We start from the raw sequence: 25,028 nt of genomic DNA, 5'->3' as shown, positions 1-25,028 counted from the left end.
GGGTCCTGCCCGGAACAGCATGGCCACCCCTGGGCAGCCAGGAAAGGGGCCTGGCATGGGACAGTGCAAGTCCCCGATGTCCCCAGAGGGGTTCAGATGTCCCCAGAGGGGTCCCCAACCAGCCCTGGGGCTCAGCATCACTAAAACCACACGGGTGCTCTCCCACACACTGAGCACCCCAGCAAGCCCCTGAGATCCAAAAAGGGGCCAGGATGGGACCATCAACCCCACCTGCTGCCTCCAGCTCCCGATCCCGATGTGCTCCCGCACCCCTCTCCGGCTCTGCCCTCCCCATCGCCCAAACCTCCATCTCCCACCGCTTCCTTTAAGGCTGTTCCAAACATAAAGGGGGTTTGGAAATGGGGAGAAAAAGCAGCAAAGCCACCAAGAAAAACCAGCGGCCAGAGAGGACTGGGGCTGATCCTCTAAGCAAGATGCTGCCTCCTTTCCATCAGCCTCTGCATCTGGGGGGCAAATGGCCCCGTTGAAGATGAGGAGGGGGAGGAAGGACGGGAAAAGGTCTTTCCTCAGTTCATTTATCACTCCCAGTTTGTTTCCCAGCGGGTACATCTCTCTGCTGGGCACCCAGGGCCAGGGTAAGACTGTGGCTGAAGAGGCAGCAGGGAGTTAAATCTGCATGGGGACGTCCCATTAGCCCTCAGGACTGCTGCGGGGACAAGCGGAGGGGTGGCGGTGGCACATTGCCACCGAGCGCCTCGTCCCCAGCACCCGCCGACACCGGGGCTCCTTCGGCTCCGGCTGGCAGCCCCCCGAATCTGGCCTGGCGTGCCAGCCCGCCCGGCTGCCGCGTTCCCCCCGAGTTCGCGCAGAGCCGAGCGGCTGCTGGGGTTTGTCTCTGCTGCGCCGGGGTGAAGACCTGGGAGGAGCCGCCTGCGCAGCCCGGCAGCACCTCTGGGAGCCGGCCCGCAGCGGCTGCTTGCTAGTCCGAGCGCGAGCGTGCGCTGGCTTGCTCTGAAACGCTGGGAGATGTTCAAGAGCGGCGGCGATGCCAGCCTCGCCGCTCGAAGACTTTGCAAAGAGGCACAAAAGCGACTTCTCAGCAAGCGTGGGAACAGGGCAGCCCAAGCCCTGCTCGACAGCTGGGGAAACTGAGGCAGAGCACGGTCCAGGTGAGAACCCGGCAGTTCGGTGGTGTCCCCAGAACGCCCGTATCCTGCCCAGAGAACGCAGTCTGCCATCGCAGCGCCGGCGGCTGCCTCCGTCCCGCCGGCTCCTGCACGGAGCAGCTTTGCTGCCGGGTTTTGGCACGGAGAAAGGCAAGGGGGGGGGGAAATGAACGGCCCTGCTGGCAACCAAGCCAGCCCAAGGGGGAGGATCTTGGAGGATGGAGACATGCGTTTTATCCCAATTTCTTCCCGCAGCCTCATGCAACCACAGAAGCGAGGGGCTCAGCAGTCCCGGGATGCTCTGTCGCGCCGGCAGCCCCCGGGCACAGACCTGCGGCTCTGGGTGCTGCTCATCAGGGCTCCCTGAAAGGGTTTTGGGGAGAGGTCCCCTGCGACCCCGAAGCCCCGAGCATCAGGCAGAGCCGTGGAGCAGCCAGAGCCACCTCCCGCCCCAGGGTCCCCCTCACCTTTCGGCACCCATGGTCGTCCTCCTCCTTCTCCTGGCTCACCCGACCGGGCTTTTTGCAGATGGACGGCAGGGTCTGGTTGCATGGGCTGTCGTTCCACCTCCCTTCCTGCACGGGGTGGAGAAGAGCAGGATTGAGCCCAGCCAACAGCCTGGGGAACTCCCCAGCTCATCCACCCCCACGCTGGGTCCACAGACTTTCCTTCCCTACATCAAATCCCCAAGGATGCTGTGCTGGATCCCTCCCATCCCCACAGCCGGGATAAACCAGGTTCAATGCCAGCTGGAGATGCTCCCCGAGGCACCCCTTCCCCGGCCATGAGGATGCCGCAGCGCTCTCTGCGGAGGTGCAGGATGAATCCCCCGCCCCGGGCTCTCACCGGTCCCCAGATGGTCACACAGTCTTCCAGGCTGTCGCGGAAGTTGTTGGGCTCGAAGGGGTGCCAGTAGGTGAACCTCACGGGCGTCCCATCCGACCACTCGAAGTTCATCTGCAGCTTGAGGTCATTCAGGCCAATCCAGAGCTCCTCCACGTCTGAAGACAGGGGGGTGAGGGGGTGAAATTCCCTCTGCTGAAACCTTGCAGAAACCAACCCCCCCGCCGTGACACGAGCTCCCCGGGATGGGACCGTGTCTCTGCAAAGCACCCGCCAAAACCCCGCTGCAGGGCTCAGCCTCTAGCCCCGCGGTGCCAGCAGGCAGGAGAGGGCAGGGCAGGGCAGCTCCTGCCCGCAAGGACGGACCCGCGGGGCGGAAAACACAGGGACATTTGCCAGCAGCTTTCCGAGAGATGCTGGCAGCAGCAGAGTGGGAAAAGTCTGGACCCGCAGGCTCAGGTCCCGTGTGCTAATGGTTTTCAACCATTCCCTCCCATCCCATCCCAGTCTGCTCCCGGGTGCTGGCACGTCCCCTTCCTTCCTCCACCTTCCCATGGCTCCTGCCTCCCTCAGCATTAACTCCCTTCAGCCCCCAGCCCCTCCCCGCTCCCCGCTGAAGTCTGGGTCCCCCGAGGTCCCCCCGGCAGGTTTCGCTCTTCCTCTGCGGAGCCGGGGCGGGCTGCGGGCTGGCGGGAGCGCGTAATTTGGCTGCACTCGTATGGGAACAGCACAACCCGAGCCCGAGGGTGACCCTAATGAGGGGTGGCACAAGTGGGGTCTGGAGGATGGTGACACGGGTGCTCCCCCGTACCACCGCGTGATTGCTCGGGCTGAAACTTCCCAAGTACCATCCCAGCTCCGACACATCCCGACGTGGGAAACTTCAACCCAGTTACACCTGGGTGAAGCCAGAACTGGCACGAGAAACCTGGGACGCCACAGGCAGGGGTTCCCCCTTCCCTTGACCCGCTGGGGGGGACACTGGCGTCCCGGGCAGATTTAGCAGTACGAGGTGCAGCCTCCTCCAGCAAGCCCAGCAGGACTTTTTTTTCCCCCTCATCTTTTTCTGCATTAACCAGCTGGGACTAGCGCCATTCCCAGCTGCAGCTGCGTATTTTCTTCCTCGGCACTGCAGGCTCCCGGGAACAGCTTTTACATTTGCTGGATGGAGGATGCTCCTCCAAGCAACACGTCACCTCCCAGCCCGGGGTCTGCGCTCCCTTCACAGCCACAAATTAATTCAACTTTGCAGCCTCCAGCACACAGAAGGGACCTTTCCGTGGACCCAAAACTGGACGGGAAGGGTGCTGCTGACACAGCGGGCTCCCCTTTACCTTGCTTGATCTGCTTGGTGACGAACTCCAGCTCGGAGAGGGTGTGGATGCTGACCAGGTCCCCCCCGCTCCGCAGGCAGGTCTTCTTCGCCTCCTGCCAGCTCTTCTTCTCTCCCACCAGACGGTAGCAGTTGGACTGGAAGGGCTGCCAGCTGGGCTCGCAGTCCACCTTCACCTCCGACCACGAGTCTGGCAGGACACAAGGCAGCCTGAGGGCTCCTGTCCCGCTCTCCAACCCTCTCCTTGGCAGGGAGGGGACCACGGCGAGGGGACCACAGGGTGCTCAGGAGACCAAAGCCAAAGCAGCGGTGGGAAAGCCACGGCCAAAATGCAATGGCAAGACGCAGGCAACGGTGGCTTTAGAGCTCCGGGGACAAAACAAAATCCCTTTTGTTTGTTGGCAGAGCAGAGCAGAGAGCACCCCATCCCCTGGGGACCACGGGGGACCTCCCGCTGCTCTCGATTCCTCCCCTACCGCCCAACCCGTAATTGCACCGAGCGCTTCTTGGGGGATGCTCCTCGGGGAGGAGCTCTTCCAAATCTTGGCAACCCCGGGGAGCTCAACCACCGCTCCGCACATCCAGGGCGCCAGCAAGCTGGGGACACCACGGGCATCTCCACGGGCTGCTCCGGCACTTGGACAGCATCCCCTGGCCGTGCCAGGAGCACACTTGGCTGGGATGCGGGGCTGCCGATTCCCGGTGCTACTCATCCCCCCGCTCACCCGTCAGGAAGGGGTCGGCGGTGGCGTTGGGCTTCTTCTTGCAGACGTAGGGCAGGGCGATGCCGCAGTCGCGGTTCTGCCACCCCCCGGACGACTCGGTGCGGATCACCCCGCAGTTCTCCTCGCTGGGGTTGTCGGGCTGGTCTGGAAAGCGGGGTGAGGGGGGGCACACGCTGCTGAGGAGCTGGCGGGGCCGGGGCAGAGCCCCCAACGCTGCCCACGCAGGCAGGGCACCGCGAGGGCCGGTGCTGGCAGGGCGCAGCTCTCCCTGCTCTGCTTTCACCCCAGCGAAGAACTATTTATTTTGTTATTTTGCACGATGAAGACATGACCCTGCATGCCCGGGATTATTTATTGTATCTCGATGCACAGGGACCTGGAGCGTGTATTTTACCTCCAAATGTTGGACAGCAGTTGGGGAGGGGACACGGTACCAGACCTGAACTCTTCCCACCTGTCCCCAAACCCTCTCCTGGGGTATCACTGTCCCCACGGGTGCCTCTGGCACCGGGCACGACCAGAGCAGCCCTTGCAGCGGGTCCTTCTACCCCCCGAGCAGGGTTAGAGATGGGTGTCTGCAGTTGGGGACCACTCCTCAGCCACACTCCCGCACCGAGCCGGGACGCAGCGACCCTCCAAACCAGGGTGCTCAACCCAGGTTATCCCCAGGGCTGCTGAGGGTGTGCAGAGGGACAATTCCCCCCCCCAGCACCCTGTGTCCCCCCCTCCAGCTCCACAGATGTCCCAGGCTGCTCCGCAGCCCCACAGGGCTCTCCATCCCCGGGCAGCGAGGGGACACCCCCCTGCTATGGGGCCATCTCCAGTGTTCTCAGCCTGTTCCCCGGCCCCCCCGTCACCCCCCAACTCACCGCTCTCCCAGTTGAGGTACTTGAGGGGCGAGTTATCCGACCACTGCCAGCCTCCGTTGATGTCCAGGTCATTGAGCCCAATCCAGAGCGTGGAGCTGTACCCCGTCAGCAGCCCTGGCACCGAGGGGGGCAGGATCAGTTCCCCCAGCCCCAGCTCAACCCCCAGCCTGTCACCATCCCCAAAGCAACCACCCGGGGCAGGCACCGCAACCTGGCACCGGCGATGGTCCAAGGTGCCCTCAGCTCTGCGCTGGGGGAGGAGAATGGGTGCGCAGCCAGGCTGCCATCGTCTCACCGTTGATATAGGTCTGCTCGTGGATCTCGGTGATGCTGAGCAGGTTGGCCCCTTGCTGCTCGCAGCTATTCCAGGCCTCCCGCCACGACAGCGTCGACTGGAAGTTGAACTGGTAGCAGCTGTTGGTGAGGTGGTCCTTGTCCCAAAAGGTCTCGCAGTCGTTGCCTGCGGGGATGAGCACGGTGAGCACCCAATTTAGCCCCATCGGCGGCTCCGAAAAGCCCCAATAACCCCCAAAAGCCAGATAACGAGAAGCCAGTGGGGCTGCTCTGGCACCGCAGGCTGCTCGTGGGAGGAGGGATGAGCCAGGAGGGAAGGGGAGAGGCAGGAAAGCCCCCGGGAGGGACGAAGGTGGGGTTTCTGCTTTTCCCCCGTGGGACACGTCCCCCCCACTTACTCTTTATGGGGCAGAAGCCCCATCGCTCGTCCTTGCCGTAGTCCTGGGTGGTGGCACACCAGAGATGGCCGTCCTCCCGCCCCGTGCTGGTGCACTCGTGAAACCACTGGTTGTCGTACTTGAAGGGGATGGTGCACGGCTTCCCGTGCGAGTTGCCCTGGATGGTGTAAATCTCTGCGGGGAAAGAGGAGCCCTTGCTTGAGGCTGCGTCTACGGGGGGCTGGAGGGAGGTTTGGGGGGCGGGTTGGCTCAGTGGAGGGGTGCCTGCTCCCTGGGGCTGATCCCCATCACCCCAATCCTGCTTGGTTTTGCAGCCCCAGTGAGCTGGGACCGAGCTCCCCAGGCAGGACCCGACTGCTGCAGCACCGTGGCCTCAGCTCACGTTTTGGGACTGGTTTGGATTACGGGATAATACTAACGCCCACCGAGGCTTTACCTGAGTACGGCACGGAGCACAGATCCTCCTCAGTGCCGTACGTCCTCCACTGCGAGCCACGCGCCTGGTCCCCCCTGTCCAGGGAGGAATTGCCCGGGCGGGCGCCGAGATGCTGCGAGAGCTGCTCCCCGAGGCCACGGCAGCTCCAGCGCATGTTGACGGACTCGCGGTCGCACTCGTAGGTGGCCAAGGGGTGCAGCCCCGCCGTGGCGTTGGCCCCGTGCCACGACACCCCCAGGCACTGCATGGCCCCCACGTTGAAGAGGCGATTTCGCGAGACCCATTTCCACTGCTGGGCCGGGGCGCTGGCGTTGCAGCCCTTGGCGAGTCTCACCAGCGAGTCCTTCGTCTCCAGGCAGCCCTGCGCGCCCGCGTTGTAGATGAGGAAGACTTTGGAGTCTGGAGAAAAAACAGGGGGAAAGGGTTAAAGCATGGCTGGGGATTCGGCATCGTCCCACACATCGCCCCCAGCCCCGCCAGAGCATCCCGGCTCCCTTTCCACGCACACCAAGTTTTGGGGTGCATCCCTGCGCACAGCACCCGGCACACCGGGGACCACCGTCCCTGCAGAAATAACCCCGGGGTTTGCCCCAGTGCCCGTCCTCGGGGTGATGGGCTCCGGGCGGGCTGACACGGATGGAGGATCCACGCAAAGCACCAGCGAGCGGCTTTCGGGCACCGGAGCCGGTGCAAAGAGCTCGCCCGCTCTCACAGCACCATCAGAGCCGTTCAGAATTGAGCTCCCACCGGCAGCACCCGGCCGCAGCATTCCGAGGCATCGCAATGAGCCCCGCACCGCAGGAGCCAACGGCTTCGGCACCGGCCATCTGCTCCGGGTGGGGAGAAACAGAGAGCGCATCCGTCATTTTTATGTGTATTTGGGGACCTGTTAAAAAAAAAAATGCGGAGCAAACAAGAACTTCGGGGGAAGGTCTCCCATCGCCTGAACAGGGCGTGATGGAAAACGCCTGCAGGCAGCCGCGGCTCCCGCGGGCACGGCCCCAGCCCCAGCAAATACGAAACGTCACGTCAGGACCCTCCGAAATCCCAGCCCAGGCGCTGGGAGGCGGGAGCAGCGGGAGGGGAATCGCTGCCAGCAGATAAAGCGCTAGCGCAGCTGCCGAGGGGAGAAAGGCTGATCTCAACCCCGGCTCGATGCACGTCCCCCGGTCCTGCATCCCCACGGCAATTCCCCGACCCCCAGCATCACCAAGGGCCGCCCCAGCACCTGAATCCATCTCCAAACCTGTATAAACCAGTAAACCCAGGACATTATACTGGGACACGTCAGCTCCAGCTGACGTGTCATTTTTAAAAGATACTTTATTTCTTCAAATGCATGTTTCTAAGCTAAAAAGCCGCCCCCGGGCTCCGCGCAGCCGCTTCTTGCCCCAACGCCCCAGCAAAAAGCTGCCCAAAGCAGCACATCAACAAGACAAATTTTGTCGGGTTTTTTTTTCTGTTTTAAAAGCGACCCATTTTTTTTCCACCACAAGCATTCACCAGAAGTCAAAGCGAACTCACGGGCCCCGCTATATTTAGGTTTGGTTTGCTTTGGGTTTTTGCCATTGTATGAATTTTTTGGGCTGAAAAGGTTTTCATTTCCTATTCCCCTGCAACCTCACCCTGCCCCAGCTATGTTGTTACAGGCAGCTCCGGCACATTCGAGCAACAAACATCTCGGCTCAGTGAACTTTCCTGACTTGTCTCCCAAAGGAAAAAAGAAATGGAGGAAGAAAGACACCCCCATTTCATTTCAGAGCTTCAGCATCGACCCGGCTCCAGAATAGAAATGATGTAAAAGGCCCGGTCCCCAGCCGAGATGACATCAGTGATGACCTCAAATAAACAAAAGCGAAGCACGGCGATCTCCAGGGAGCAGACTCTGTGCACGTGCAACAGAAAAAGGCAACAAATGGAAGAAGAAACATTTAATTTCTCGGAAAATATTTTTCAAATCATGGCAAGTGAGAAAATGAGCAAAAATTCAGACGGGGCCGATTTTGGCTGGCTGAAGCTCAGGTCCCTTAAACTGGTGCTGGTGTTTCCCCAACTGGCTTGATCCTGACCTGGTCGTCAGGAGACCAGCTCGTCCCCCCACCCAACACCCACTCACCCTGCCAGCACCATCCACGGCATCCCCCGCCCATCGCCCTCCCCTTCCCGCAGGCAGCGGGGGGTGGTGCAACCCACCACCAGCGCCGGGGTCGGGGTCTTTAAGCACTTCTGGGGTGATGTAGCACCAGTGCCGCAACCCGCTGGACCCAAGTACCAGCGCTCGGGCAGGATGAGGCCTCCCTGGGTCACAGGCTGTGCCGCAAGGAGCCAAACACCGGCACTTCGGCACTAGGAATAGAAAAAGCTGTTCTGCTGCAAGGACCGCCGCGGCCGTTAGCAGCAGGGGTCAGCAACGGGACACCCTTCGCTTATCTGCTAACCTGGCTTTGTAAAAAAATTAATAGCGGGTTGGAAAAGTCCCGGAGCCAGCTCCAGGAGTCGGTGTCAGGGTGCTCAGCGCCGCATCGGGGCTGCGCAGCATCACGCGAGGGCGACGCTCGACGGCAGGCACGCAGCGGCACGGTGCTCAGAGGAAGCTGTCCAGACTGGAGGGGGCAGCCCCAGGGCTGGAAAAGCACAAAACATCATTTTACTCTAAAAAGAGAAGAGCTGGAGGTAGGAAATTATAGGCTAAGGGGTTTGGGCTGCCGCCGCACCCCGCGGGCAGCTCAGCCCATGGCCCCTTTGCTCGACGCAGGGAGAAGAGGGCACCGAACGTGCCTCCCCCTTCCCAGACCCTGCCGAGTCCTGGAGGAATGGGAAAGCTTTAGCACCAGCTCAGCCCTCGCACCTCCCCAGCGCTTCCATCTTCCCCCCCCGGCAGAAACCGCTGTGCGCCGACGGCGGGGAGCTGCTCCCAGCGAGGCTGGCGCCCGGGGGGGACAACCAGCACGAGCTCAACACGCATCAGCAAAGGCACATGCTGTGCTTCACCCAAAAGACCCTTTCCTTTCACTTATTTATAGGGAACGGGGGGCTGACTTGGCCCCCGTTGGTGCCCACGGCACTGGCCGCGGCGCTTGGACAGACCCCGATGCACTGGAAGGAGCTTTCAGCCCCCCTGACCCCAGCCCAGCCCCATGGGCTTCGACGCCTACGGAGGAGACAGCTCCCCAGGGAACAGCCAGTCTTTATTTGCGTGGTGCCGCTTGCTTCGGCCAAATCCGGGCTCTTCCCGACCACCTCTGGCTTGCGGAGGAACCTCGGAAACGCGGCCGCAGGGGCCGTGCCGCAGAGCACTGGCCTGGCTGCGGCTGGCTCCAGCTCCACCGACGATGCTCAGCGCCGAAACCAAGCGCCCGAGCGCACTCTCCCTGCTCCCACCCGGCTGCCGATGAACGGGTGGGTGCGGAGTTGGGCGGGACGGGCGAGTTTGTGTTGACGAATCCCTTCTCCCAACCTGGCATCCCGCAGAGCAAACCCAACCCTCGCAGGTGGCAGCTCCAGAGGAGCATCCCAGTGGGACCGGGAATGTCCCTGTCCCTTCCAGGGCCCCCTCTCCTGCAGCCACGGCGCAGCTACGGGTGACTCCTTTCAGAGATGCTCCTCGGGTTTTTGCACCCACCTGCGGACCCAAAACCCCACCTGCAGAGCTTCCCAACCGCCCTCCAGCTACGGAAACCCAACCACGGCAAACACCGGCAGATCCTTCCCAAAGAGGAGCTGCCCGCCAGCGTGGGACAAAGAGCACTGGAAAATGCAACTCCTGGATGCTCTGCCTGGAATCACCAAAATTAAACCAGGGCTGGATCCGATGAGCGCTGGGGTAGGCACCCTGCGCACCCCGTGCCTCTCCCCACTGCACCCTACATCCTTCGAGCGGGGCCAGCTCAGAGCAGCTCTGCTCCATCGTGTGCTGCTCCTCCTCCTCCTCCTCCTCCTCCTCCTCCTCCTCCTCCTCCTCCTCCTCTGCAGAGGGACTGGGAAAGCAAAGCAAAAACCCACGCTTGCAGCAGGGATGCTGCAGACACCTGGCTTACTGGTATGACTGTGGAAACCAGCCGGTGCTATGAGGCAGCGCGATGGTGGGGACGGCGGGGAGCTGGGGGCCGCGACTGAGACCGGCTCTGCCCGCAGAAACGCTCTCCTCTCCCACGGGACAAACACCGGGATGCTCGCGCTCCGGCACCCTGGGAGAAATCTGCCTTGGCCCCAGCGGCTGAAGGCTGCAGAGATGGAGAAGCCGCGACCCTTCGGGGCAGTCCTCAAGGGAGTTTTACACCCCACCCCTGGCTCCAGATTCTCTTTTATTTTAATTAAAAAAGCAAGTTTTCAGCCAGCAGAAAGTCTGAATTGAAGGGAACTCAGCTCAACCCTTCCCACGCCACAGCAAATAAGGAAAGCTTTGCAACCTACAATTTTGGGGAACGTGGGCAGCACCGGATGAGAGAGGCAACAGAGGATGGGGAGGCTCCAGGGGACAGAGGTGGCCACGGGTGCCAGCAGCCGTACAAAGCACTACAGCACGGCGTGGACAGGCACCTCAGCACCACCCTGCCCCTGAGCCCTTCCCAGCCTGGCCACCCACACCAGGACACCCAGAGCACCGCTGCTCCGTTGCCTTTGTCACCCTCCCATCACCAGCAACAAATGCAGGGAGCAAATTTAAGAGAGGAATGAAACTACGGCCGGACCCTGGTCCCGGTTATCCCAGGCTGGAGCAGCTCCAGGGCTCTGGCCGCAATTTCATCTGACTGCAGCTAAAGCGAACGCTGGTCCCAGCATGGCAGTGCCGCTCCGGCTCTACGCCCGCATCCCCTGCCACCCCCTTGGCTCCTCTGCGAGGCTCATCGCAGCACCCATTTGATGGCAGAGCCCTTCATGCAGCCCTGGGGCTGCATCGGGGCTCAGCCCCATCCTGCTGCCGCCCTGGCGAAGGTGCTCCCTGCCCAGTGCTCTTGCTCAGGATCGCCCTTTATTTGGGGTGTCCCAAAAAACCTGGCTCCGAGCCCTTCGTGCAGGAGGCTGAGCATGCACAGAGCAACGAGGACGATCCCCTCCTCAAGGTTTCTGCACCTCAGACGTGGCCGCGGATGTGGTTTGCTCCAAACCACCCAGCAAAGGCAGCAAATCCTCAAAGCGCGGCGTGGTGCCCCAGCCACGGCAGCAAACCGGGCTCCATCGGGGCTCTGACACCCAGGAGCTCCTCGGGGGCTGCAGACCCCCGTGCGAGGAAAGCAAACCTGCTAACGAACGCCTTCATTCGGATTTGTGAGCCCATGCAAAAGTTTTACCCGTAACATCCTGCAGCAAGAAACCCACCCTTCGCTCGCACGCTGCATGAAGAAATCTCCTCCTCTCAGCCTGAACCTCCTGGTTTCACGTGCTCTCACCCACCAGAAAACAGGGCACAGCAGCCCCAAGCCTCCTGCTCCAAACCAGCGCCTTTTCAGCCTGTTATTGCTGCCCGAGGGCGAGCGGCGGCTCCGAAACCCAAACCACAACCTTGGAGAAAAAGCTGTGGGCAGTGGCAGCTCATTCACAATAAAAAAGGTGGGGATGCACCAACCTGGGGGGGGAGATCAGCAACAGAGACGCAAAACCCCCTGGAATAAAAAACAACAGAAAAAGAGCCGAAAAGTCTTGTTCATTGAATACAGGAGGGTTTCACCGGACAGAGCGAGAGCCTTGCACAGCCCTGAAGGAGGGGAGGGAACTGCTGGGATGGGGAGAGACACCCCAAAAATGCACCCCCCGGTGACGTTTGGGAGTGCAGGACCCCAGGGCTGCCCCCCAGCACCGTGCCCAGCTGGCTCTGCTGACGGATGCTGCAGGGGCACAGAAAAGCCCCAGCTCCATCTTAAATTCTTCCTGGGAAGAAGTTCCCAGCAAAGCCTGGCGTTCCCACCGCTGCCATCCGCAGTCAGTCCAGGCGCGGCCGATGCCATCCCCAAGGTCACGGCGTGGAGAAGAGCGAACGCATGGCCGTTGCCATAAAGAGCAGCAATTTTTGGCCCGAAGAAGGAGCCCGTGCATCCCTCCGAGAGCTGGGAAGGGGAAGCAGTGGTAGGAAAAGCAGCTGCGGTACCCGTGGGAGCTGCCGACAGCAGAGTGGAGCATCCCTGCTGCCATCGACATGGGGTACGAGAGCAGCCCCAGCCCGCAGGGAGGGCATCGCTGCTCCACCTCCCCTCTGAGCTGCTTTTGGGCATCGATAAACTCCATGCAACCCCTTAAAGAGGAACTTCAGATTAATAAAAAATAAAAGGGAAGGAAATGCAGACAGTATCAACAGCCTCTGGGCACGCCGTGAGCTTCAGGCTCAGGAGGGGGCACCGGCACCGCTCCCGTCTGCTCGAGAACCGATGGCAGACACCAACCCCCCACCTCCAACCCTCCAAAATTAGTGGTTTGCATCAAAACAGCGATGCCGCCCGCCGTCCCGCAGGCTCGCCCCGGCCCAGCACATCCCCGGGGCTCAGCCAGAAGCGGCTCCGGGTGCTCCAAGCCAAGCACCAGAATAAAAGAGGGGGTTTGCTGGTTTTTGTTTTTTAAAAATAAACCTCAGGGAATAAGGAGCTTGTCGTAGGAAGAAAAGCGAAGCTCCTGATGGCCTGGCTGGGGGGGTGAAGCACCAGAACCTGCACTTGGAGCCGAGAAATTCCTCTTGGCTCACCCAGCAGCGCGGCGAGAAGCCGCTGTTTATACGGTGGGAGCCGGACAAGACGAGCTCCTTACTTGGCCGCGACCACGAAGGCTACCTACCACCCTGCTTACTCTCTGCTGCCTCGCAAAGATTTTGGATGGGGTCCACATACCACACCTCAGCCTCTCTGCAGACATTCAAAGTCCATGCTCCCCGCACCCTGCCTGGGATGCAGAGAAATACACGTTTTCCACGGGGGATGCTCGCCCGTGGGCAGCTCAAGTGTCTCGCCCGCAGCCGTGGCAGGGGAAAGGGAGCCAGGAGCCCCAGCGTCAGCCCTCCCGTACCCAGCAAAGGGTGGAAGGATGTAAATTTTCCCCAAATTTCCCCCAGATCCTCTCCAGGCTCCAGCCCCGCGGCGGCTGCACACATCCAGAGGTGGAAATCCCAGGTTTGCCAACTCCCTGGGAATACAGGGAGAGGAGGGCAGCACCATCCACTCGGGCTCCAGCCGGGGACGGAGGAGTGTGACGGACCCACCGAGAGCACGGCGGGGAGTGGCAAAGGACAGGGGTCCCCTGGCTGCCGCCGGCCAGACGATCCCCCCAGGAGGTGGTGGCCGGGCTCCCTGCGAATGTCCCGTCCCCCCTACATCTCCTCTCCCAACCACAAAACCCCGGCCGTGGCAGCCTCGGCCATGTTTCGGGGGGACCGCCCTGGCCCCGGCTGGGCTGACCGCCCCCCAGTTCGCTCGCCCCGAAGCATCGCCCACCAGCACCGCAGATCCCCCCGGCCAGCAAACTCGTGGCCACAACCAGGGGCGTGATGCGACGCGCGGGACAGCCCCGACACGCGTCCCCATAGACATGGTTCCAGCAGAGCTGGAAGTTTTTCAACACTACTAAAGAAACTCCCCCAAAAAAGAAGTTAAAAAAAAAAAAAAAAAGATCCAGAGATTTTTTCCTCCCTTGTTTCTCCAGCACCATTCCTGATATGAACACCCCGCGCGGCACCGCCAATTGCTCAGGACCGGGGATCCCCCTTTTTCACCAAGACCAAGCACATCTGCACAGCAAGGATCAGGCCTCTGATGTCCCACAGCTGCTTTTTTTTAATTAAAATGAGGTTTAACACAAAGCTTTTCTCACCGGGTGCTCTTTGCTTGCCTCGTGCCCAGCACTCGAGGGCAAGACCGGGGTAAATGGGGCTGTTCCCTGCAGAGCCCAATGTCACGGTGTCTGGATTCAGGTGGAGGAGGTGGCTCCGTCTCCCCATTCCTGGTCTCAGCACCATCCCAGAAACGCGTTGTTTTACACCAAAAATCCCATTTACATCCCAGCACGAGGTGCAGCGCAGGACTGAGCTCTCGCCAGGATGGGGATGAAGGGAACATCACGCTTGAAACACACCCTGTGCCCCCTGCAAACAGCCAAACCTGCGCTCCAGGGCTAAAGAATACTCCCAAGAATTTGCAAATCCATAATCATTTTCTAATCCTTAATTAATTAAAGATGGGTCCTTTAAGAAAAACAGCATCTGCGTGGGTCTCTTTTGGGCTCCGAGCAATCTTAAGAATGAGAAAAATGTTGATGCTCCGCGGTCTCGGCACACTTCAAATTAATTAAAATCCTGCTCCTCGGCCACACGTGAAGAACAAAATTTTACAAATTGCTTAAAAAAAAACCTTCGAGGAAACGGCTGGGGCGGGACAGGCTGCGAGGGCGGCCGCCGCACGCGCTCCCGCTCCCACCCGAGAATCGGCCGCGCGCGCCGGAGCCGAGCAGGGTGCGACGCACCGGCGAGCAGCACCGGGACCTCCGGCAGAGCTGCCGGCACAGGCAACGGCCCTTCGCTGCCCTTCTCCGAGCACCCGCCGAGGCACCACTGCCAGAGTCTCCCGCTACGGATTTATCAGCCAGAAAAAGTGATTTCGCAGACAGCGATTAGACGCCCTCAGCAGCCATTTGCTTTGATTTTGGGGCAAAAAGTTCCCCTGGAGAATATTTAAGGAAGAGGGAAGGCAGGAGCGTGCCTCTGCCCTGCAGGGAAAGGTGCAAAATCCAGCCAGAAAAAAAGCCGAAGAGAGAAACCCGCAACGTGGCTTTAACCATCACCGGGACCTCACGCCTGAAAACGCTTTCTCGTGTGCCGGCAAGATGTCCCGGGGCAGCACCTTCACGTGGGAAACCTCCTGGGGCCACCGCACCGCTCTGGGTGGCTTTGGGGGAAGAGGACAGTTTTGCACCGAAGGCTAAATCTCTTTTGCTTTTCATTCTTGTAATTCTTGCGCAAGCAGCCATCCCTCTCCCCGCCGCCTCGTCCCCGTCCCGCCTGGCTGGCTGCTGAGGCTGCAAGTGTGCCGGGGCGGCGAGGTCCCGGCCATCCCCTGCGCCCTGCCAGGCTCGGAGCCGCTGTGCTTTTAGCAGCAAAGCCGATACCTCCGTTCCCCTTTCCTGCTCCCAAATAATCCAAAGAAGATCAAGTTATAATTTCCTGGAGCTGCATTTGCTGTGCAAGAAGCGATTTCCATTGCAAAGAGGAAAACGGGGAGGGAGCTTCAAGCAAAGGCTGCTCTGTTTGTTTTACAGGCTGTAAATTCTTCCCTGGGTCCCTTTCGCCCCCTCCCCTCGCCGCAAAGCCGACACGGCAGCTCCGCTTGATCCGGCACAGGGCACCGGACGGGTGGAAAAGTTGATCCAAAGCAGCGGCAGGGCCACGTCCCCGCACCAACGTGGGGACCTCACCCCGCCTGCAGCCATGGCGGGATGGGAGCTGCTGCCTCAGTTTCCCCAAGACAGGGGCACGAGTGCTCAAGTGATGCTGCAGAGATGGGGCAGCCAGCGGCGATATCCCACCAAGGAGCCACAAACCGCCTGCCAAAAGCCCCGCTCCAGCTTCCCCGCTGTCCCGGAGACGAGGATTTGGCACGAACCCCTCGAGGAAGCGTCGGCTCCCCAGGGAAAGCAACGCTGTCTGCCGGGCCAGCCCTTGAGGCCCCGGCCAAGAGCGTCCTTGCAAAGAGCACTCGTTCAAGGGACGCTTGGGACTAACCCACCCCGATCCCAAAATCCCAGCAAGGATCCTCTCCGAGCTGCAAAGCCAGCCTGGCGCAGGGGGACCTCGGATGTGGCACCTCCCTCGATGCCATCCCCTGTCCCCTTTGCGTGCCGGGTCCGAGTCGGGGCCGATGCCAGGGGGAGCAGCGGAAAAGCGGGGATGGGGTGGGGGGGGAAGAATTGAGGGTGTTTGCACCCGCTCGCCGGCGGGACGCTCAGCGGGAGCGGCTCAGCACCGTGGGCTGGAGGCAGCTCAAAGCCGCCTTGTTCCTCGCCCTGCCCCGGCGCAGGGTCGGCTGCCACCGCGCTCCCGCCTCGCCGCCACGAACCGCCGGGACAGAGGTGCCTCTGTCCTTGGGCTCGCGTGGGCAAGGGGGACTCGCCAGACCTGGATCCCACCGGCATTTTTCAGGGCGAAACAGCCAGAATCGGTCCTTACAGGTAGCTAAGCCCTGCTGAAATCAAGTAACCCCCCTAAAACCCGCAAAAGGAGAAATTCACGGCCCTCAAGGAAATTATGGGGAGGTTTAACGGGAATTTGGCCGCGGAACGTTGGGGGTTCAGCCGAGATGTCTCCAACCAGCAGCAAACCCTGGCACCGCTCTCCTGTACGGGGGTCTCCTTCCCCACCGCCGCCTCCCTTCTCCATCTCTTAGACAAGCAGTTTCTCCCGGCCCTGCGCCTCCGCTCCCGGGCCGGATCCCCCGCCTGGCACGGGACCGTCTCCCAACGGCATCGCACCATGAGGCGACGGCAACGCCGGGTCTGCTGCCCCTCGCGATGCTGGGCTGCGGGGCACAGGGGAAAGCAGGGGGCAAGGGGTGAGGAGGGGAACAGTGCCCTCCCGATTCCAAATCTGCTTTGGATTTGCTAAACGTACTCTAATAAAATAGGCCAAGGGTTTACGGTTGTTATTGTTCAGGCAAAAGTAGCCAATTTTGCTCTTTTTCTTCTTTTTTTTTTTTTTTTTTAAAGTTTTCTCAATAGGGCCAAATTAATCCAAGGAAGCAACAAAAGCAGATCCTCGCTTCCGTGCTAGACTATCCTGGGGTAAAAAGTGTCTCAAATGGCAATTCCAGGGGCCGTCCCGAGGAGCCTCAGGCGTCTGGCACATGGTGTCTTCAGAAGGTTTTTTAAAAAAAAAAAAAAAAAAAAAAAAAAACCAACCCGTTGACTTTATTGTGAGACGTTACGAAAAAAAAAAAAGGAAGTCTGCAAATACCCACTCGGGACCCGATCCCGCGGGGCACTTTTCTACAGGATTAACACGCCGGGAGACTGGGGGGGGGGGGGGTCAGGATGGGAGAGGGAGGAAACTCCAACAAAACACTTCGGCCTCTTCCCGACCTCCCCCTCCGCGAACTGCCCTCCCCGGGGAGACAAAAGGCCGGAGCGGGGCTGCGGGGCGCTGCGGGCCGGCGGCCGCCCCCGGCCCCCCGCCGCCCCCCCGGAGCCGCCCTGGGCCCCCCCCGCGGCCGCGGAAGCGTTTCCGCCGGCTTCGCCAGACGCTGCGTGGCCGCACGGCGCGGGGAGTTAAACTAAAAATAATAATAGCGAGCGAAAAGGCGGCGGAACGGGGACAAAACACGACGCGATGAAACTGGAGAAAACAAAACGCGGCGGAACGAACCGCGACCGAAGGAGGATGAAGTAAAACAAACCGCGATAAAACCAAATAAAACATCCCGGGAGGAAATAAACCGGAGCGATGTGAACCGCGCCGGAGCGAAGCAGCCCCCCCCCCCCCCCCCGCCCTTCCCGCCGCCGGGGTCCCACCGCCCCCCTCCCCGGGCAGCGCCCCCCGGAGAAGGCTGGGGGGGGGGCCCGAGCCCGTCTGGGGGGCTCCCCCAACCTCCCCCCCCGCTGGTTTCATCCCTCGGCCTCCCAATAATAATTAAAACGCGGAAAGCGGGGGGGGGTCGGAGGAAGGGGGGGGTCCAGGAGGAGGAGGGAGGCGCGGTCCCACCTGGGTGCGCAGCGCCGAGCACCAGCTGGAGGCCGAGGAGGCAGCAGAGGGGGGCGCGGAGGGGCCGCGGTCCCGCCGAGCCGCGCCCCATGCCCGGCGCTGCCCCGCTCCGCTCCGCTCCGGGCCTCGCTGCTCCCTCGCCGGGGCCGGGGGACGGCGGAGGGGCGGGAGGGGAGGGACGGAGGAGGAGGAGGAGGAGGAGGAGGAGGAGGGACACCAAAAAGAGAGAGGGAGGGGAGAAGGAGAGGAAAAAAAGGAAAAAAGTTAAAAAAAAAAAAATTAAATTAACAAAAAAAAAAACCCGAAGCGTGTGCGCCGGCCCCAGACACTGCGTCAGCCCTCGCCGGTGGGCCCGGCCCAAAAAAGCGGCGGGGGAGCGGGGGTGGGGCCGGCCGGGGGCTCCCCCTCCTGCTGCACGGCGCCGGGGCTCGGTAGCGGGCTTTGGGGGTGAAGGTGGGCTTTGGGGGTGAAGCAGGGGCATGGCAGGAGCGGTGCACAGCCTGGCCGGTGCAGCCCCGTAAACCCCCGGGCAGGGCTGGCTCCCCCCGCACGGGGGCCACGCAGCATCCCCCTGCACCCCGGGCGGCCCCGATGCCCCCGAGCGAGACCGAGGGTGCGTGGGAGATGCCCACGGTGCCGCCAGTCCCACATCGGGTCTCGCTGCACCGCGAGTCAGCACCTTCCCCTACCCGGGACCTCGGCGTGGGAGTCCACATCCACCGGCGAGAGGAGCCGAGGGCTGCTGCGAGCTGCCGCCGCGCGTTTTGGGTGGCACCTTTGGGTGTTCGGAGGGGTTATTTCATCCCAAGTATTCCTAAACCAACCCAGCTGAATCCTCCTCCATCCATCCCCGCGGCACACAGGGCAGCTGCTCTCCCACCGGTGGATGGGGACGCTGAGGTCGGACACAGCTCATCGCACCTTCCACCCGCCCTGCCCAGGGAGCAGCCTCGTCCCTCCAGCCGTGGGAGCGGGGGTGCAGCGCTCCGGCTTCCCAGTACTCTGCCGAGGAGCATGGGGTGAAGAGCATCACACAGGATCCGACGTGGATATATCCCATATCCAAGAGCTGAATATAAAAGGCTTTTAAAAACTTTTAAATATTTTTTAAACTTTTTTCTTTTTTACACCTCCCCTCTAGGCAGGGCTGCCCAGCCCCCCAAAAGCCACACAAAGAAGGCAGCGTACGTGGAAAACGCTGGAAATCAGCATTTTCCCAGCCTTGTACGGCCGTCGGGCTGCGTGTTTCCGCGCGAGGAGGCCCACTGCCACGGGAGCCGCACGGGCACTGTGGGTTCCTGCTCAGGGGGGGTTTCTTCGATACTAAAAGCCATTCACACCTTAAAAACCATCAGCATCAAAACAGCGCAGCTGCTCACCTCCTCCTGGAGCTCTGGCTGGAGGCAGCAGGTCAGACGAGGCACCTGGAGGGGATTCAGCTTCACAATTTGCTTGAACCAAATAAAAGCTCCAAATTCCTGAAACCCGGGAAGAGAAAATGCCCATTTCGCAGCTAGGCACTGCCTCACCCGGGCATCGCCCTGCCCGGCCGCTGGAGAGCTGGTTCTCCTCCATTTCTGGAGCAATCAAGAAAGCTTTGAGAGGGGAGGTGGGAATAGCGGGAAGTGCGGTGGGACCCAGGCTGGGTAGGTTGAGGTTTTTTTTGCTCAGGGTTTTGCTGGGAAGCCTCGGGGGACCGGCGCCGGCTGGCGCCCGCTGTGTGCCCCCGCACCCAAGGGTTGCACTCAGATCCATCCAAAAAGCAGCAAACTCCTTTCCCTGATGGCTGAAAGGGTCCAGCTTCTTTCTTGGCATTGCCCGTGGTGTGGCAACGTGCAAAGTTTTGGTTGCACCGGTGCAGAAAAGGTGATGCCTGCGGTGCCCATCCCCGGGAGCATCCCCGGGGACACAGGAGCCTCACCTCCTCCTCGAGCTCTCCAGGGATTTGGGCAGCACAGGGGGAGGCACGTCAGACCTTGACCCCCAGACTCTGCCATGCAATATTCAGGCGAGATGATGCTTTTAATCAGGCCAGGACGATGGCAGCGCTCCCTCGAGCGGGGAGCAGGATCTGGCCCCAAGACGGCACGACGCGGGGGGACGTGTGTAAGCCAGCCGCGCGTTGTTTGGCCATTCTTGCAAAAATAAATGAATCCGTTGTTTCCCAGCAAGGCAGGAAGGACCTGCAGACCAGTGCCAGGACGGGCTTTAGGGATGCAAACCCTCCGGGGGGGCCCAATTAAGCACATCAGCATCTGGGCTGTTGGGTTTTTTTAAGCCAGGGATTATTTTTTAATTGAGGCAGCGCTGGGAGAACAGCCTCGCTCGCCCTCCGTGGCTGGACGCGTGCCGGGGGCTGCCCACGGGGAGCGAGCGTGACTGCCCGGAGGAGAGGAGGGAATTGCCCAGGTCCTCGCTCGCATCCCTACACCTTGGAGACCACTCCTGGGGGATGCCACCCACTGAGGCGCCAGCGGCTGGACATGATGGAGCCGTGAAGTCCCACGGGTGGGACCCTCCATCCGTCCCGGACAAACCTGACATCCCTTTCTTGGGAAGCGAATCCCATCCAGGGGAGGGGACACGGCAGAGCCGAAAGGCTTTGGATCCCACAGAGCATCGCCGCCTCCTGGCCTGGTTCATCCCGTGTCTTGGAGGTCCCTGCGCTGCGTGTGATTAGAAGATAATTAGCACTTCCTAATAATTAATTCCTCCAACAGCTCCTCACCTACTCTTCTCCTAATCCAGTTTAGTATCAGTTGAGTTGCTACTCGTCGCAGCGGATCGGGAGGAAATGCATTTTTCCCTTCCCCTGGGAGGTTTCCAAGCTGTCTGACCTCTCTGGCCCTAACGAGTTGCTGCTAGACGAGGGGACGCGGCCGCGTGCAGGGGACGGCCGCCTGCACCGCCGGCCACGCTCTCGGGAGAGCTCCTTGCACCGGGCGAGGGATGGGAGTGACGGGCTCCTCCCGGGCTTACCCAGCGCTTGGGACATTCAGCATCTGCGGCCGATTCCCACAGTCGGAGCGTCTGTATCTGTCCCCCAGTTGGAAAAAGAAATGCTATTTTTAGGCTGAAGCAACGTACCGACCGGGGATGGTGACAGTGGAGGGGCTGCAGCGGGACAGGGTGAAACTGCATCAGCTCGAGTGGAAGTCACCCTGCAGAGGGATTTAGAAAACATTTCCAGAGATGAATCCGTGCCACTTGCCCACCTTTGGCTGCAGGTCTGCCGTGGTGGGGAGCACTGGCAGAAAATAAGTCAATCGGGGATGCTCAGCTTCCCACAGGTTAGGAAATAAATGTTGCTAACGAGCTGTGGGACCCAGCCATTCGGGATGGGAAAGAAAAAACCCAGATTTGAAGCTGGGGTGTACCACGGCAGCAAGGCACCCTGTGAGTTATTGAGTTTGGGACTGATATGGGGCACGTTTGGTGTTTGCTCTTGCCAGAGGAGTTAGAGGACAGGATTTGGGGACCTGTGGACCACGAGAGCAGCGTCCGTAGCACCAGGCTTGAGGGCAGATGCTCTGCAGGAAGGATCTGCACCAACCCGTCAGCCACTTTTGGACTGGCAGGCTCTTTTCAGAGCCCGGGGAGGACGGGGGGGTACTGTATCCGACAAGGGAGGCTGTACGTCCTGCTGGATCGTGCTCTTCCAAGGGTGTCCCCCCTTCCCGTGGCTCTCTGCAGGTCTGAGGGGCTCCAGGAGAGCAGTGCTGGAGAGCAAAGCTCTGCCTGCAGGCAGCCGCTGTCGAGGGGCTGCGGGTGCCCCGGTCTTTGCTCCGCTGCGGCAATCGCAGCCGGGGACCGCCCGCACGCCGGGGACCGGCAGCACCTGCCAGGCTCCGCCGCGAGCTCAGCCCTCCGTCCGCGCCGCCTCGGCCTCATCCTGGCCCCCGAACGGGACCGGCCGGGCCAAGATCAACACCCACCTGGCAGGAGCCGCCGCGCTGAGGTCACTGCTTAGGGAAGAGGCCGTCTCGGCGTCTGCTGGCTCCTCTCTCCCGGCAGCGGCAGCAGGGGAAGGCCACGTTGCTCTCCACCCGTCGGAGACAGGCGGGGGACGGCCAGGGCAGCCCCAGTCCCACGATGGAGAGGGCTTCCCCCCGAAGCCCGCTGGCAGGCTCCGCATCACAGGCAGCGAGGGGTGGTCGGCAGCCCCCTCGCTGGGACGTGGGGCTTGACGCGTCCCCCAGCACGGTGGGGAACCCGCACGGGGCTACGGCAAGGGACTCATCCCCAAAGCACGTTTGCATTTGCACCCTTCCCTGCGAGGGTGAGCCTGGGGACACCGCACGGGGGCTCAGCTCCTCCGCGGCCCCAGGCGTGTTGGTGGCCATCGGGTGCCCGGGTGATGCTGATGCTCCCGGGGGTTTTGTTTTCCCAAGTGCCGAGGGGTTCAGCGCTGGGAGGGGGATCTCAGTGCCGCTGGCTGGGGGGTGTCGGGGAGGCACCCTCGCCTGCACTGCAGTTTGCTCGCTGTGCTCCTCGCCTGAGCGCAGAAACACAATATTTAAGATCAGCCCCGGCTTTGCTCGACACCCAGCTGTGGGTAGAAGGATCCTGGCCAAAAAGAAGGGCCCTTTCCCTGCCTCCAAACCGACCGTCCCCTTGGCTCTTGCAAGGAGCAGACGGAGCTTTGCCAGCTGCTGGGGTCCCTCCAGGGGCTCCCAGACCCCCTGCCCAACCCCGTGGGCTCCCAGCACTGCAAAGGGGGTCCCTTTGTGGGTGCTCTGCGCTGCGGCTCTTTACTGCTCTCTCTTCTGCAGCCCTTAAAAGTCAGGCAAGTTCAAGCTGCAAATAATTTATTAAAACCAGATGTGCTCACTCAAAGCTGCCACGAGGAATTTCAGGGCGCTCCAGCCCTGGGAGGGCCAGCGCCGAGATCCCTGCCCTTCCGCCGCGGGGGCGAGACGAGGCCGGGGGCTGCCCGGGGAGCAGCGCTGCCCTCCGAGCCCGCTGCCTCTCCTTCCTCCCTGGCCTCCCCAGGGCTCCTGGAAAGGAGCAGAGAGGAATTCCAGCCATTTGCAAGAAACTCGCCTTTTAGAAAAACACTTTCTCCGCATGACTCAAGAGCAAATTAGCAGAGCCGGGTCGCAGAGCAGGGAGGGAAGGCAGCTGGAGAGCGGTGGAGGACAGCACATCCCGAATGGCATCTTCCTCCCGCCAGAAGTGGGGATGGGACCGGGGAGCGGAGCTCCCACCCTGTCCCGTGCCCCTTTCCAGAAGGAGCAGCGTGGTCCAGCGGCCACGCAGTTGGCCCTTGATGCTTCGTTTCCACCTCCACCACTGCCTTACCTCGTAGCCATGGACATCTGCGTCCCTCGCCATCTCCTTTCGGTCCCTTTAGCCTGGAAGGGTTTTGGCATCAATCCCGGCCGGTCTCCTGGGTTTGGGTGCGAGCGGGTGGATTTTCAGGATTAGCAGGAGGCGGGATGAGCCAATGCTGAACAAAGCAGGTTTTGAGCCCTGATCTCGATGCAAAGCTGAGCCAGGCCAAGAGCGAGGAGGTTGCCGACACGGCAGCCCGCGTCCCGCAGACCCTGGCCAGCACGTGGCTCGTGGCTCCTGCACAGCCGGCGGCTTCGGTCAAAAGAGGACAGGGCTGAGCAGAGCTCTGATTTTTTTTCTTCCCATGAATGCAAACCAGAGCCAAGCACCTTATAAACCCGCCGCCTGCGTTCCCCGTGGCTGCTCGAGCGGCGATGGGGGATCTGGCCTGCATGCAAGGCCGAGTCTCCCCATCTTCACCCTGCTGCTCCCCGCAGCAGCCCTGCATTTTTAGCTCCATCCATCCCATGCCTTTTTAGCTCCAGCCGGACCATCGCACCCCTCTGCCCCGTCCCTGCAGCCCAAGTAACAGCAGATGGGAGAGCAGCTCCAGGCCAGGGCTGCCTGCGGGCTGGCGAGGCTCATCCCACGCTGGTGGGGCAGGTGGTGGCTAACCTCTATTTTTAGGCTTTACCGGATCAGCTCGAAGCGCCGAGCCTCCCCTGAGCTGACCCAGCAGCTGGCCGGCTTTTGGAAATGAGGAGCAACAGAGCAACAGAAACACCAAGCTGCAGCCGAAGGATGGAGGGAGAAGCAAGGCTGCGGTAACCCATCCCACAGCAAGATGCAGGGCTGGGAGCAAAGAGGAGCATGGAGGAGCGCACGGCGCTGGCAGCAGCGCGCGGCTCCTCACCAGACAGCACGCGCCAGCGGCTTTTCCCATCCTTCACGCCCCTACGCAATTAATGCATGAAATGAGAGTGCGTCTCAGCCCCGGGTTCCGGCTCCCGCTCCTCCGCCCAGCACAGACAATAGCGTCCTTGTGGCCAAGATGCCTGTTCCTGGGTGCGAACGTGGCAAGGGGAGGCTGAGCGGCTCCGCGTTTGCTTGGCCTCTCGCCCCCACCCAGGGCGATGGCCGTGGGGCACCCGCGGGCAGCGCCGGGGCCAGGGCGAAGCAGAGGCCGTGGGCACAGCCACGTGCGGCGGCGGAAATTCAGGGTCTCGGTGCCAAGATTCGTCGGCGTTTGGTAGAAAAGGCACCTCCGGGCTGGGTGGGAGTCAGGGCTGCGCCGGGCCCTGCTTCCATGTGCTGCAAATCTCCTCTGCTCCTCTGCGCTGGGAGTGGGAAGGTTTAAGTCAAGGCTGCTTGAGCCAGGCTCGCGTAGCACCCAGAAAATAACATCCTCCGGCAGCAAACCCCAGGGAGACGCTGGCAGCGGTAGCAAACCTCGTGTCGAGGGTTTGCCAGGTCACAAAATAAACTGGGACTGGCCCATTTGGCAGAAGGAAACTCATTTCATAGCGTGACTCCTAACCGCTAACGTAGGAGGCGAAGCATCCAGCGAGGCAGCCCCTCAGTAAGTCTCGATCCCGCTGGCGTCAAGCTGAGCGCGTAATCCCGCGTACGTCCCAGCTCCCAGGCACGCCACGCACGCGTGGTGGGTACCCGGCCCGGAGGCCTGACCGCCGCCGCCGCGGGATGCTTGTGCATTCGCTGCTGAAACACTGCCGCCGCCTCCCCCTGCCCAAATCTGCGTCGCATCATCAAAACTGGCACAGGGGGCTGAAAAATAATCAATTGCAGCAGCGGGGAGGGAGCCGAGCTCCTCTGGTGTTCGGTTTCACTCGCGCTCAGCCGAAAACTGACTTTAACTTCAAGTGCAGCGAGGATGACGTCAGGTTTGTGGAGGAACCCTGATCCCCAGCAACTCTTCCTCCGGAGGAACCGGGCTCTGCCGGGCAGGTACCGCCCCGCTTCGTGGCGGGGATGCCCGGGGATGCCCCGCACAGAGGCTGGGAGATGCCGGCAGAGGAGCTGGGCGTGTGAACTGGCGCTCCCCAG

General features: G+C 61.5%; 1 protein-coding gene across 1 annotated transcript in view; it reads right to left on the bottom strand.

Annotated features, from left to right (window-relative positions):
* Positions 1-23,024, bottom strand: part of MRC2 (mannose receptor C-type 2) — a 31,999-nt gene extending 8,975 nt beyond the window's left edge. The window contains exons 1-12 of the mRNA XM_075171084.1: positions 22,992-23,024; positions 19,070-19,168; positions 8,142-8,335; positions 6,773-6,852; positions 6,026-6,424; positions 5,590-5,763; positions 5,193-5,357; positions 4,898-5,011; positions 4,029-4,172; positions 3,305-3,493; positions 1,974-2,128; positions 1,595-1,702 (exon numbers count right to left, since the gene is read on the bottom strand). Of these exons, the coding sequence (XP_075027185.1) occupies positions 1,595-1,702; positions 1,974-2,128; positions 3,305-3,493; positions 4,029-4,172; positions 4,898-5,011; positions 5,193-5,357; positions 5,590-5,763; positions 6,026-6,424; positions 6,773-6,852; positions 8,142-8,335; positions 19,070-19,168; positions 22,992-23,024 (1,854 nt within the window). The remainder of the gene's footprint in view (positions 1-1,594; positions 1,703-1,973; positions 2,129-3,304; positions 3,494-4,028; positions 4,173-4,897; positions 5,012-5,192; positions 5,358-5,589; positions 5,764-6,025; positions 6,425-6,772; positions 6,853-8,141; positions 8,336-19,069; positions 19,169-22,991) is intronic.
* Between the last annotated feature and the right edge of the window lie 2,004 nt (positions 23,025-25,028).

The sequence above is a fragment of the Calonectris borealis genome, chromosome 22, assembly GCF_964195595.1.
Source record: "Calonectris borealis chromosome 22, bCalBor7.hap1.2, whole genome shotgun sequence".
Lineage (NCBI taxonomy): Eukaryota > Metazoa > Chordata > Aves > Procellariiformes > Procellariidae > Calonectris > Calonectris borealis.
This window is presented reverse-complemented; position numbering and strand designations above follow the sequence as displayed.